Source organism: Martes martes (genome assembly GCF_963455335.1).
Source record: "Martes martes genome assembly, chromosome: 7".
Lineage (NCBI taxonomy): Eukaryota > Metazoa > Chordata > Mammalia > Carnivora > Mustelidae > Martes > Martes martes.
The window spans coordinates 11,138,226-11,152,449 of NC_137894.1; the positions used below are offsets into that span (position 1 = coordinate 11,138,226).

Below are 14,224 nucleotides of genomic sequence, written 5' to 3' on the forward strand. Positions count from 1 at the left end.
GAAATTTTCAGAGAGGTCAAGGAATGCAGGCCTGAGAATGGAGCTTCTCAGGGCGTTGCCAGGTCAGATAGCATGTTCTCATGGAAAAGAGCTTTGGGGTCGCTCCAGACCTGTTCTCCCTCCTCCAGTGGCTGATAGGCTGCTGCTTTGGACAACTACTGTAGTTGCAGAGGTGTTGGTTTTCCAGGCTGTCATGGAGCGTGGAGAGAGGAGCATGGGAATAGAGCAAAGGCAAAATGGCAGAGAGCTTTCAGTTCTTACTTAACTGAGTTCCAGCCGTTTGCTTGAGTAAACGCCAGAGTTCTAACAAAGTCCATCATGACAGTGTTTTGCCAGTGTTTTTACTGCTTTCGTGGAGGAGCAGATTTTCAGAAGTTCTTACTCCATTACTCCAGAAATGCTTCTCCTTCCTAGGATTACTTCGAAGTAATCCCCAAACATCATGTTATTTTATACATGAAATATTTCAGTGTATATTAAGAAGGAGAAAGGTAGAGTTGAGGAATAAGCTTCACATTCACTTTCCCATGTAACACTTTCCTAGTCCTTCTGTCCGTGCTCTTCCTTAGTATTGATTCCTGGCTGTGGGCCTGCTCATTCCCGTCCCCTTGTTCTTTAATTGCTGTGTTCTCTGTTTCCATTTATCCCCCCAAAGTATCTCGCCTTAAATTGTTGCCTAACCAGATGATTTTAGTGATGTGGACAAGTACAGTGATTCTCGCTTTTCAGTGAAAGTGTTAGTGGTTGGTTCTAAGGAGGGAAACAGATGACACGGTTGATGTACAGTATAGTTTTGGGTAGAGATCTGTGGAAGGATTGTTTGGATTTTTGTTTGGAGACAAGGTCGGGCAGAAGAAGTCAGCAGAGTTTCCAAAGTAGTTTTGTCTAAGAAGTTTTAAATCACATGTTTATTTTATTTTGCCTTATTCCCAGAAGTATTTGAGGCAGTCTTAAAAATCTTACAGGATAGAGCTGTTAACCATATTGGGGTCTTATCAAAGGAGTTGTGGTTGAATCATTAATTATGTGTTGAACTCCATAAACTTGTACCTTCTAAAAAGGGTACTATTAGAGTTAGATCACCGTTATCTTTTACATCCCTTAATGGTTTCTTGATCAGTCACTGAGAATAACGTTGATCTTTAATTTTACTGCATCTTTAGCACTCATTATTTTAAGTGGACCAGTTTCAAAGACATTCAGCATTCTTTTGTTGAGTGGCAGTTACATCATTTGGGCTCAGTCTGTTTTCACACAGTGTGTGCGGCATCGTCCATTCACCACAGGATATGTTGAAGTACCAGAGCCAAAGCCTCTGTTTTTTAATGTGTTTTATTGATTGTGTTCTCAGGTTCATCAAGGCATATAAGAAGTTTGGTCTCCCTCTTGAACGGTAAGCTCCTTATTCACCTGTTTCTCATTTTTATTATGTAGGCTTTTTTTGGGGGGGGGGGTACTGTTTCCCACTTAATACTAATGCTGGGAACGTTTTTTTTTTCATCCTGGAAACATTCCTTTAACAAATATTTATATCGTATGTGATTGTACACGTCCTTTTGGGGAGGGATGCCAGAAATCACCATCTGTACAGAGATTTTGCTTAAGTGGAACATGAAGCAAGTACATGCAGAATACAGGGAGATGATTTCCAGAAGAGATGTTCAGATAATTCCATTTGGAAGAATGCATGTATTTAGTCCTTATTTAGTAATGTAAATTCGTGATTTTGTAGCCTTCTGCTTCTTAGTAGGGTGTCATGGGGATTAAGTGTAAATAATATCTTGCCAGCAGGAACTTACTAGAGGGTTGGCTGTCATTACTATTTTACAAGCATTCAGGAAATGAACTCAGAAGTTGGATTTTAACAAAAGACCACCTCAGCTAGTTCATTATTTTGCTTTGTCCAGAATCAGCAATATAGCCCATAAATAATAGTATTGACTTGAAGGAAATAGCAGATGCCTTTCTCTTCTTCCTGATAAACTCATGGAGGGGAAGGAAATTACAGCCTATGTGTTTTGTGTTTGTCCTCTCCATTTGGAGAGGAAGCAGTGATGTGTAGCAGTAGTAGCAGTGGAACCAAGAAGGTCAGGTGCACCTCTCCAGAGTTGTTGCTGGCCACCCAGGATAGAATGCTTGTCTGAGGCAGGGACCCTAAAAACCACCAGGGTGTGGAAAAGTGCATCTGGCCCTTTCTGGCAGACTGATTTTTGGACATTGGTATGTTCTCATGCTCCATATAAGATCACTGAAACATACTGTACTTTGCTTCTAGGAATATTGTGAAGAATGAAAGTAGGCTGGAGGGAGGAAAGTGAGCACAAGGCAGCAGATGACTGCAGACAGCCTTGCACTTCCACTGCCACTGGCGGGCAGCCCATCTAGTTAGTAGAGGAAGCCGACTGCTTCCCCTGTGTTCTTTGAAATTACTTTATGGACTATTCGAAATCACAGTTCCTGATGATGGAAAATGAGTGGGTTAGCCCTCAGTCACTGTTGGAGGCTTTCTTGCTGGAGCCTTGGAATGATCAATAAAGTTGAGAAGAATGTAATTTTTTTTTTTTTTTGCAGGAGCAGGATTATATGAGCCCAGGGGGTATCTCATGGGGCATTAGAGAAGTGGGCACAGGGCCTTGATCTATCCCTGTATTTGTCCTTCCTCAGGCTGGAGTGCATAGCACGGGATGCCGAGCTGGTGGATAAGTCTGTAGCAGATCTGAAACGCCTGGGGGAACTGATTCACAACAGCTGTGTGTCAGCGATGCAGGAGTATGAAGAACAGCTGAAGGAGAATGCCAGCGAGGGTAAGTTCTCCCAGACCGGCACTTGCGGACTGGGGATTGCGCTTCTGATGGGCTTTGTTTTTGAAGAACAGACTTCTATCCCATGCGTCCCTAATCCTTTGAGGTGTGTGTTCTGACCTGCCCTTACGTGAGCTCAGTGTTGTAAGAGCCCAGAGATCTGCTCACAAATGAAGTCGATTTGCAGAAGGTGGGGAATGGAGAGTAATGAGCAATGTGAGTGGTTTCTTCTGATGTTGCTACAGACACCTTAGATTGGTTTGAATGATGTAAAGACTTGAGTGGGCAGAGCTGAGTGGATACAGCTGTATTTTGGCTGCAGATGAGGACATTATAGATCACAAGCCATCACGAGTCATCTTGGATATACAAATATGGATTGTGTTATGGCAGACTTAAAGGATTTAGAGAATTAATAATAAAATATGGGGTGAATAGGTGAATACTATAAACATTTTTGTTACAGTGAGATTTTCATGGTACTAGAATTTGTTATAATTGGACTGGATGAGTTATACCCTCATAGCTGTCTCGTTTGCAGAGGGGAATAGCAGTGCCTGCCTCTGAGGGTTTGAGTGGTTCCTGGCTGATTCCATTCACATGAAGCGCTTAGCATGGTGTCTGGCTTGCAGTGTTCACTGACACCAGGAAAGAATTATTTGTGCTTTAGATTTTCTTTTAAAAGATACTATTGAAGGAAGTAGAATTTCAAAGTGTCCTAAGTATAGTCAAAATTTTCTTTAGATTTATTTTCCTCTTTTTTTAAAGAAATTGGCATGGTTTGGACAGTGCTCCATGTACATGCTTTTATTTATTTTATTTTTTTTAAAGATTTTATTTATTTATTTATTTGACAGAGAGAGAGAGAGAGAGAGAGAGATCACAAGTAGGCAGGGAGGCAGGCAGAGAGAGAGGGGGGAAAGCAGGCTCCCTGCTGAGCAGAGAGCCCGATGTGGGGCTCGATCCCAGGACCCTGAGATCAGGACCCAAGCCAAAGGCAGAGGCTTAACCCACTGAGCCATCCAGGTGCCCTGAGAATACATGCTTTTATATACTACTCAGAATACACCCAAGAGTCAACTTTAAGATTACCATGTTTTCATTTTTCATTGTAATTGTTGTGAATAAATTTTACACGCACAAGGTTCCAAATTGAAAACTGGTAACCCTATTTCTTATATCTTTCTAGAAATGAGAAAATTCATATTACAAAAAATGAATAGATCATGTTTTGTCCCCTTATAACACAAATGCAGCAAGCACACTCTTCTGCACCTTGCTTTTTCCATCTCATGGTATATTTTGGAGATAGTTCCTTCTAACAGTCTTCTGCCTCCCACATCCCTCTTTCTTGATGCACTTTCTTTTTCTGGATCTGGCTGATTGCTTCCTCCTGCCATTGCATAACTTGTTGCCCCTACCTGTTACTTGCCGTGAGCTGGTGTTTAGTGTACTCTGGATCTAGGATGGCATTTCTAATTCAGATGGAAGATTTTTTTTTTTTTTTTAAGATTTTTTATTTATTTGAGAGAGTGAGAGAGAAGGAGAGAAAGTGAATGCATGAGCTGGGGAAGTGGGAGAGGGAGAAGCAGACTCTCCGCTGAGCAGGGAGCCTGATGTGGGACTTGATCCCAGGAACCTGGGATCATTGTCTGAGATGAAGGAAGATTCTTAACTGTTGAAACTGTTGAGCCACCCAGGCCCCCCTTCAGATGGAAGATTATCGATAAGTCTTTTCTTAAGTGGAAAATTTTTGTTCCTAAAAATGCTAACATAATTATGTATTTGTCCTATCCTACATTAGGTTTGAATTTTTTTTTTTGCCTTTTTTTTTTGTCTTTAGGAATACATCCTACTAGCTCTATGCAGTTAAAATACCATGTTTTAATGTTATTAAAAGACTTTTCTCGTGTAGTTAGGCCACTAACTTAATAGATAATGCATCCTCTTTCATTTTCACTTATTTTTAAGTTTTCAGGGATTGCTTTTCTCATTTTGACTTAACTCTGAAACATTTGAAGAAACTTCTGTGCTAGCGTGGCCTCCTGCCCCTCCCTGGCCCCAGTCCTGCTTTCACCATTTTTATTAATTTTGGGTTTATCTTTCCACTGTTTCTTTGTGAGAATTTCGGTGTGTGTGTGTCCCTCTTCTACAGAAGATAGCATACCGCGTATTGTGTTCTTCACCTGCATACTTCATGTGTGGAGAGGACTGCCTGTCTTTTAGACATCCTCTTTCTTTCCTTGTGTAATTTCAGGGTTCCACCACTTGGGTAGACGTTAATTCAGACTTTTTTGTTCCTGAGTAATGAATATTTGGGTTGTTTTAGTCTTTGGCTATTATAAAGACAGCTGTAGTAAACTCGGAGTCTGATGGATATGCTGTTCTGTGTCTCTACGAGCATGTCTTCTGGATAGGTTTCTGGAAGTGGGACTGCTGGGTCCTGGGGAAGCATGACTTGGTTGGATTTTACCCAATTTTCCAGCAGTCTGATACCATAATTTATATTGCCACTAGCAGTGGATACTGGTACTTGTTTATAAGCCTCACAAACAGAGGATATTGTCAAATGGTTGGGTTTTGCCAAACTGATTGGTGAGAAATGGTGTCTTGTTTTTCTTTTAATGAGTTAGGTTGTTAAGTGTTTTCTAAGAGCCATTTGTGAACCATCCATTTTCTCTTCTGTCCATTTTCTTAATTTTTAGGATTTCTTTTTCTAATTAAAGTTGCTGGTTTTCTCCTATAATTTGTGATTTGTCTTTCTACTTGGCTTAGGGCATTTTAAGAAAAACAAATTTTTTATACAATTTAATGTATCAGTCTTTTCCCTTATTGTGTTTAGATTTTGAGTCTATTAAAAACATTGCCTCTACTACCAGTATAAACAGGAATTCACTGTTACTTTTTCTCCTCTTGTTCTTGTGTGATTTCATTTACTTCTATATATCTCTGATCCACTTGGAGTTTTTCCTGGTGTATCGAGTTTTACTTATTTTTCTTTATGGTTACTATATGTTTCAGTGCCATTAAAAATGGTTAGTCTTGGGATGCCTGGGTGGCTCAGTGGTTTAAAGCCTCTGCCTTTAGCGCAGGTCATGGTCTCAGGGTCCTGGGATCAAGCCCTCATCAGGCTCTCTGTTCCGCAGGGAGCCTGTTTCCTCCCCTCTCTCTGCCTGCCTCTCTGCCTACTTGTGATCTTTCTCTGTCAAATAAATAAAAATCTTAAAAAAAAAAAAAGATTAGTCTTTTCCCCACTGCCTGATTTTTTTTTTTAAGACATGCATAATCCATTATGGATATACTACATGTTAAGGGACATTCAGTTATATAACCTTTTGCTTTAGTGTTGTGGTAAATAATTTTGTATGCATGCCATTTTGCACTGTGCTCTCCCACCAGGCATTGCATGAGGGTGTCTGTTTCCTTTTGGTCTCATCAGTGTAATGTTTTGAAATTTTTGAGTTTTTCGACATCATAGGTTAGAAATGGTATGTGTATATACTTAGTTTGCATTTCTCTGATCATGAGTGAGGTCAAGTATTTTTCAGATGTTTAGGAATCATTTATTTTTCCTTCTCTGAATTATCTCTTTACCTTTGCCTATATTTCTGTTGCAGTCCTTTTATTTTACAGATGAGGAAACTGAGACACAGAGAGGTCAATAACTAGGAGTTAGAGGGGAGGAGAGAAGGGAGCAAGGGATACTTTGTGTAGATTTGGGAATAAATCTCAGATTTTTGATTTTTAGAGAAGTGCCTTTCCCATTTTCACACATTCTGTTCCAACTGTCTTCAGAATTATTGGGAATAGCATTTGCAAGTGAATTCTAGAGGAGTACAGAAGAATATCTAAATATTTATAATTTTAGCACCGTTTCATCAACTTGAATGTTTAAAAAAATATTTTCTCAGGCTTCGAGCCATCTTTCCTCTCACAGACAAGTGTCATTATCTTGTGCCATTATCTTGCCAACATCTGGCTAGAGTTGACTCGGTTTCTTTTTTTTTTTTTTTTTTTTTTATTTATTTGACAGAGAGAGAGCACAAATAGGCAGAGAGGCAGGCAGAGAGAGAGGGAAGCAGGCTCCCTGCTGAGCAGAGAGCCCGACGCGGGACTCGATCCCAGGACCCTGGGATCATGACCTGAGCCGAAGGCAGCGGCTTAACCCACTGAGCCACCCAGGCGTCCCGACTCGGTTTCATTTTTAATTCTAGGATTATTTTAATTTGGTACTAGGGCTAAGGAAATATTTTCATGACACCTTTTCATCATTTCAAATGGTATTAACTTTATCTCCTATTTTTTAATAGAGAAAACCATCTTGAAAACACTTGAGTTTCTTGAACTCTGCTAATAGGATAGTTAGAAGACAAAAGAAAAAACTTCAGTATTACTACTAATCCTTCAGAATCTCCTTTACTTTCAATTTTGGAACCAAAGTATAAAATAGGAAGATTAAAATAGAATTATAAATACCAGTGGATTAAAAAAAATCCTGAATCTTCAAAAGCTGAATTGTTTAGAGATTATTATTACTATTATTTTTAAAGATTTTATTTATTTATTTGACAGAGAGAGCACAAGCAGGGGGAGCAGCAGAGGGAGAGGGAGAAGCAGGCTGAGCAGGGAGCCCGATGCGGGACTTGATCCCAGGACCCCAGGATCATGATCTGAGACGAAGGCAGAGACTTAATCATCTGAGCCACCCAGGCGCCCCTGTTTAGAGATTATTTTATGAAAGTTAATTGAGAAACTTTTTTGACTTTAGGTTACATCTTTGAACTAACAAAATAAGTCAGAGGTATCTATCGAGTGAGTAAGCATTCAGCGTTTGCTGATAATGTTTTCTATGGAACTCAGCACATTCTCACTTAATGGATGTGAAATTGGTATCCTTTAGGGAAAGGACCAGGAAAAAAGAGAGGCCCAACAATCAAAATATCGGGGGTCCAGGTTAATGTGAAATCCATTATACAACATGAGGAAGAGTTTGAGATGCTGCACAAATCGATCCCTGTGGACCCCGAAGAAAAAAAAAAGTGAGTCTATTCTGGGCAAACGCGTGAGTGGTTGTGCTGTTAAGAAAGAGTTGAAGTTCTAGTTGTGTGTTGTTATGTAGTGTTTTCATTGTCTTTTGTGTAACACATTAGGATAGTTTGTCCATGTTCATTTGTGTTCATTTCCAAGTTCGAAAGGCCCCTCCTCTCATGTCCTCCTGTTTTTGAAATTCCTTTAGATACTGCTTAACCTGTCGAGTGAAAGCTGCACATTTCGATGTGGAGTGGGGGGTGGAGGATGATTCGCGACTCCTCCTGGGAATTTATGAACATGGCTATGGAAACTGGGAGCTAATTAAGACGGACCCGGAGCTTAAGTTAACTGACAAAGTAAGTAAATCTGTGATGCTGGAGATTTCCAGAAGATTGGTTATATACAATATTTTTATATGGATAACTTATTTTTTATTATTTTCTGGGGGTTGGGGGATCAGATCGGAAATTAGTACAGTAATACATTCCTGGGATTTCTTTGTTTTGGGGAATATTACCTTCTTTAGTGGACTGTGGTACTGTTAGACGAAGATAATAGCCAGGTGAAATTTTGGGGAAATCACAGGAGAAATCTTAAAATTTTAATTCTATACGTCCAATCTCATTACAACAAATACCAGGGTAAGATCATTAAAAATATGAGTCCTTGGCCTTAAGTGTTGGCCTCTTGTTTAAAACCATTTTTGAAGTCGTCATGTTCTAGTTCTCCTCACAGAGGAGGAGCCACACCTTGGTATTTTTTGTAGTGGAATTAAACATTGGCCGTACTTCTCCCACAAACTGAGCCTCCCACCCTGTCCGTTGTGAATCAGGCTACCCGGTAGTAAGGCCGTGCTCAGAGCTGTAAGCAGGGAAAGCTGACTGGCTCAAATTTTAGTAGGATGCGCTCCATGTTGTGCTCCTGGCAGGGCTTTTCCTGGCACGTCAAACAATGCTCATCCCATGTGTGATGTTCTCAGAGGGTGACAGCACCCCGCCATAAGCGCTGAGACCAAATCCAGTCTGGCCTGAGAGGTCCAGCTGGGGCAGCAGGGACGGATCATGTCCTGGCATAGCTCAGTGCTCTCCGGCAATGCTCTAAGAAGCATTTTCAATCTAAAACGAAGCTTTAACCTAGCTCCAGGGATTCCCTGCTCCTGGAAGGAGGAAATCCACGACGGCTGGGATGCTCTAGCAGATGAAGCCAACAAGCCCCTCCTACCTGAGTTGTTCTACCCTGTTAACAGCACAGGTAGGAGCCAGTGGGAGAGCTGGATTTCTCCATCCCATTTTGTAAAATGAGAACGGCTCATAAGGGATTTTCAGTGACTGGGAGCCATGGACATGAGATAGGATCTGAGGCTTTATCTGTCTTTTGGGTGGTTGGGGAGGGAAAGGACTGCGCAGTTCTTTATTGTCTCTGTGAATCCGGATCCACTAACCGGGACATGGGTGGTGGCGGGTGCTTCTCTTCCTTTCCTGTTGAAGATTCTGCCCGTGGAGACAGATAAAAAGCCTCAGGGGAAGCAGCTGCAGACCCGAGCGGACTACTTGCTGAAGTTGCTCAGGAAGAGTCTGGAGAAGAAGGGGGCCGTGACGAGCGGGGAAGAGGTGAGTGCGGCTGCCGGGTGGGCATCCTGCAGAGGCCCGAGGCTCCGACCCTGCAGAGTTAGGTAGGAGAAGGGACATTGCGCTCTCCGGGTGCTGCACTGCACGGTACCTTCCACGGTCAGGTGTTGTTTTTGAGGTTCCAGTCATGATGGTTTGGTTGATGATAATAGAAATGTTCATTCGATAATTGCCCTGGACATCTTGGCAACTTCCTTACATGCCATTCTCCTCCAGTTTTGCCTCAAAATAGTCCTTGCCTCTGCCAGTGCCTTTGGTCCAGACATTCACTGCTGCTTCTTTATGCTGCTTCCTCAATTCTGGAACATAGGTCTGGTTACTCTATGGCTACCACCAGCATTACCTGGTACAGCTGACCCTGGGCTCCTTGTAGTGATGGATCCCAGAGGTGATGTTGGATAGTTAGAGTTCCTTCAGAAACTGGCCTTCAGTTGTGACTGCCTTGTTTACTGAGTACAGAATACCAGCGAAGTTGCTGATGAGCTCATCCGAACCTTATCTCCGTTTATTTTCCCAATTTTTCATTTCAAAATCAGGCCTAGAAAGATGAGAAAATCACAGTGAAATGTTACATCTGGCACTCGCGGTCTTGGTGGGGTGTGTGTGCTTAGTGCTCCTAGAACTCTGCCGTTTACATAAATTTCCTTATATTAGAAACAAAACAAATTTTAGGGGGAAAAAAACCACCCTAATCCCATACCTTGTCATAAGTAGTGCCATTCTCCGGATAACACGTTGAGTACGAATCATACGTTAGGTACTGGAGGGACAGATTAGATCATGTTTATATTTGTTTTAGATCTCTGTATCATATTTGAGTGGATTGAGAGCGTTTTATCCTTCGCCTTCATTTTTAGGTAGAGTGTAAGTCTAGATTTTTAAATGTTACTTTTATGTCTCATAGATTTATTTGTATCTTTGTGCGTCCGTGTGCTTTTCCTTCTTTTGAATTGTCTTTGGCATGAATGCTGCACACTGGAGTCAATAGATTCAAGGATATGCATGCTTTTCTGTGGTGTAGGGACACAGATGGTACATTACTGTTTTCCTTAGGCTCCCCCAGGTAGAACTGGTTACGCTCCTTTGAACTGCCTCTGAACGTTCTCGTTAGAGTCGGGCTGCTGCTGCTCTGCAGAGTCCTAGTGTGACTTGGTCATGCTTCCTGAGGTTTGTGGTTTTATCGCTGTTTTTTCTCCTTTCCAGGCCAAATTAAAGAAGCGGAAGCCTCGAGTAAAGAAGGAAAACAAAGAGCCCAGGCTGAAAGATGAGCATGGGGTTGAGTTTTCATCTCCTAGACATTCAGACAATCCATCGGAAGAGGGAGAGGTAAAGGTACGCGGCTAAATTCCAGTTGAGGGTTCTTTGAGGCTACGTGTATTATGCCGGCTGGTATAAAACCATTCAGAATGTGTTTGGTTTACACACACAGTCAGTAAAGTGAAAATAGAATATGTATGTCTCTGCTTCCCCTGTGAGAGAGTGATTTGTTCATTCAAGCCAGCCGTCACGGATCCATAGGTAATGGAAGTCAGTGAAGGGAACCGTGCGAGGTGTAATGATAAATGGCCCGTGACACCCAGCCCTGTGGTTGAAAAAGGTAGGGAGTGGTGATGGGGACTACAGATTACCGGGGGCCTCGCGCCTCTGCAGTTCAGTTCATTGTGGGCCAGCAAAACACATCCATGGGTCAGGTTGGCCCACGGCCTGCCAGTTTGTGACCTCTGGTTTGAGCAAAGTGAAAAATCGGTAGCATTCAGTGTGTTGTTTCAGTGAGTGACAGCTTTATGGGATTTTATGTTGTTGCCCTTCAAGTGTGATGATACTTTGAGATTAGCTCCAAGAGCATCAGCAGTGGGGACTGAAACTGGCATGAATTTGTCATGCACACATGAATTCAAAAAGTAGTAGCAACCGTGACGGTTACTAGGTGTTGGGTATGTAATATCTCTGGTCCTCAGTTTTTTCCACCTGTGGAACGGGAATGATAATGCTTATGGTTGAAGGATTGCTGTGAGAATTAAAGAGAGGATGTGAGTTGCAGAGCATCTGTTGCTACAGCCTTACCTGGTTATTACCAGAGAGCTTAGCCTTGTGTGAGTGAGTGCTGTAGGGCTGTGTGCTTGAAAACAAGCTCCAAGTGTAGATGCAGTGATGAACCATTGCAGACAGTGCTCCTCTCTCCAGAAAGCAGATGAGCAGATCTAAAGTTTGTGGCAAAAGCTCACAGCCCTGTTTGTTTTCTAGGATGATGGCTTAGAGAAAAGTCCAATGAAAAAGAAACAAAAGAAGAAAGAGAACAAGGAGAACAAGGAGAAACAAATGAGTTCTAGGAAAGACAAAGAAGGGGACAAGGAAAGGAAGAAGTCAAAAGATAAGAAAGAGAAGGTATTGCTTACTGAGATACCCATAGTATCTGAAATGTCTTCTAGAATTTAGACAGAGTGGGGCTTAAGCACCCTGAAATAATCATCTCTTTAAGGGTCCATCGAAGAAGGAAGGACGGGGCTGTCAGAGGGATGCCTGCACCTCTTCTTACAGAGAGGGGAATGTGCAGTTGGGGAGTTGGGTATTTTTTTTGTTTTGTTTTGTTTTGTTTTGTTTTGTTTTTAAACTATAGATGGCCTTTAGTTGATCTCTTATTACATGTTTCAGAGGGGAAGTTTTGATGAGATAGGACAGGTGAGAGAAAGCTGCATTTACAGATAATGATGTCAAATATGTTCTCATATACATGGTAGAAGAGTACAATCCACGGATGAATTTGAATATTTGAGAAGTAGAGGAATCAACCCAAATATATCAAGAGAAGCTTTTGGAGTAGAAATGGATGCTATTATTTAATCTTCACTTAGGGACTTCTGTGAGGTTAATTGCAAACCACAGATTTCTGGAAGAATGTTGCATGTATATTTGCTGGCTTCTGATGAAATTATTTTGCAGTTAACCCTTAGTCATTAAAACATAGAAACAAGTAACAGCTATAATTCTGCCATTCACTGATAATCTCTGATAGATTTCTTCATCTTCAGAATTTTTGTCTTATATGTGTATGTACAAGTATAAAAGGAAGATCAGATCAGACTTTGGGTAGCCCTTTCTGCCCCCCGCCCCCAAGCAGTACATCAGAAACAACTTTCCCAATGAATAAGTAAATGTTAAAATCACTTCACATAGATAAAGAAGATTCTATTTGATTATAATACCTTGGAAGCAGTGTAGACTTCCCATATTGAAATCACTTCCAATTTCTTAAGTTAGGAAATGTGCTGTGCCAGATGCCTTTGCACTTCTGCTCCCACAGAAAGATACTTTTTTTTTTTTTTAAGATACTCTTTTTTTAAGTGAAATATTTCCAAAATAAAAGCACAGGGAGCCATTTAACAGGCATCTGCTTATCCACCACCCAAGATAGAACTGTGGCCAGCTTTCTTCCACGTTTACTCTAGGTGCATTTTATTGGGCTGGTGTATTTTGTGTTTTGTGCACATCTTACCAATAGTATTGAAGCACCCCCCTCCTGCCCCCCCATATTCCTCTTTGCTGATTTCGTTACTCTGCCTAACTCTTTTTTCCTCCCATGGTTTGAAATCTTCCTATCCATGTTTTTATACTTTTACTATACTTCACATAATTGTAAACAAAGCATAGTCATATTTTTTTAAATGTTCATCATACATGTATGTATCTCCATCCTTCTGTATCCAGATTCATGTACATTTCAATCATTTACAGCATCGTAGTTAATACAGATTTCTAGGTCAAAGTGTATGATTATAGGCTATAAATAAAAGAAGCTACATAATAGAGTGCAAGAGTTCTGCCAGTTTATAATCTCTGCCTGTTGATGATGTTTTTGTGCATTTTATGGGTAAGGGAATAGAAGCCAAAATAGCATTGTCTTCAGGCTGAAGTTATAATTGGGTGTGTTTGGAGTCAGAAATGGAAATGATGTATGATTAAGCCATTCATTAATCATGTAGATTTGATTACGTGATGTTTCAGAAGACTTTATTTTACCATTTTTGTAAAGTGAGGCTGTCACATGGACCCTCTGGAGTGGTATGACATAGCTAAGGTGTCCAGCCTGCAAGGCAGGATTGCGCCAGTGACAATGATTCCTTGTAACTCTTTTTTAAAAGCCTAAAGGTGGTGATGCCAAATCTTCAAGTAAATCGAAGCGATCTCAGGGTCCTGTCCATATTACAGCAGGAAGTGAGCCTGTCCCCATTGGAGAGGATGAGGATGATGATCTGGACCAGGAGACATTCAGCATAGTAAGTCTGGAAATTGAGGGGTGCTGGTGTGTGCGGCCACAGCGCCTACTGTGGTTCTGCCTTCCCCAGGTCCAGCCACATGGCCTCAGCTGGCCAAGCAGTAGTATGTTACTGTGGAACACATGGCTTCTGCTATCTAAAGACCTTTTGCTCTGGGATAGGCAGGCATAGATAGATAGGCATATCTCATAGATAGGCAGTTCTCACCCTTTGGTGAGAACTAAGTTTGGGGAATCGATTTCCTGTCTTGTGCTCCCAGTCAGAAAGGCTGTGGTAGGGGGTGGGTGGGTGTGGCTCAGTTGGTTAAGCATCAGACTCTTGGTTTTGGCTCAGGTGCTGATCTCAGGGTTGTGGGATCAAGCCCCGTGTTGGGCTCTGTACTGAGGGTTGAGCCTGCTGAGATTCTCTCCTTTCTCTCCCCACTCCGCTCCATGTGTATATACGCTCTCTCCCTCTCTCTCAAATAAACAAACAAGCAAATAAATAAATA

General features: G+C 41.5%; 1 protein-coding gene across 2 annotated transcripts in view; it reads left to right on the forward strand.

Annotated features, from left to right (window-relative positions):
- CHD2 (chromodomain helicase DNA binding protein 2) overlaps positions 1-14,224 on the forward strand; it is a 116,153-nt gene that overhangs the window by 79,424 nt on the left and 22,505 nt on the right. Inside the window, exons 27-34 of one of the 2 annotated variants that reach the window (XM_080809522.1) lie at positions 1,352-1,393; positions 2,665-2,804; positions 7,702-7,840; positions 8,038-8,188; positions 9,320-9,442; positions 10,664-10,792; positions 11,705-11,845; positions 13,600-13,734. In XM_080809522.1, the coding sequence (XP_080665648.1) occupies positions 1,352-1,393; positions 2,665-2,804; positions 7,702-7,840; positions 8,038-8,188; positions 9,320-9,442; positions 10,664-10,792; positions 11,705-11,845; positions 13,600-13,734 (1,000 nt within the window). The remainder of the gene's footprint in view (positions 1-1,351; positions 1,394-2,664; positions 2,805-7,701; positions 7,841-8,037; positions 8,189-9,319; positions 9,443-10,663; positions 10,793-11,704; positions 11,846-13,599; positions 13,735-14,224) is intronic. The other variant, XM_080809523.1, reaches the window with a different exon arrangement.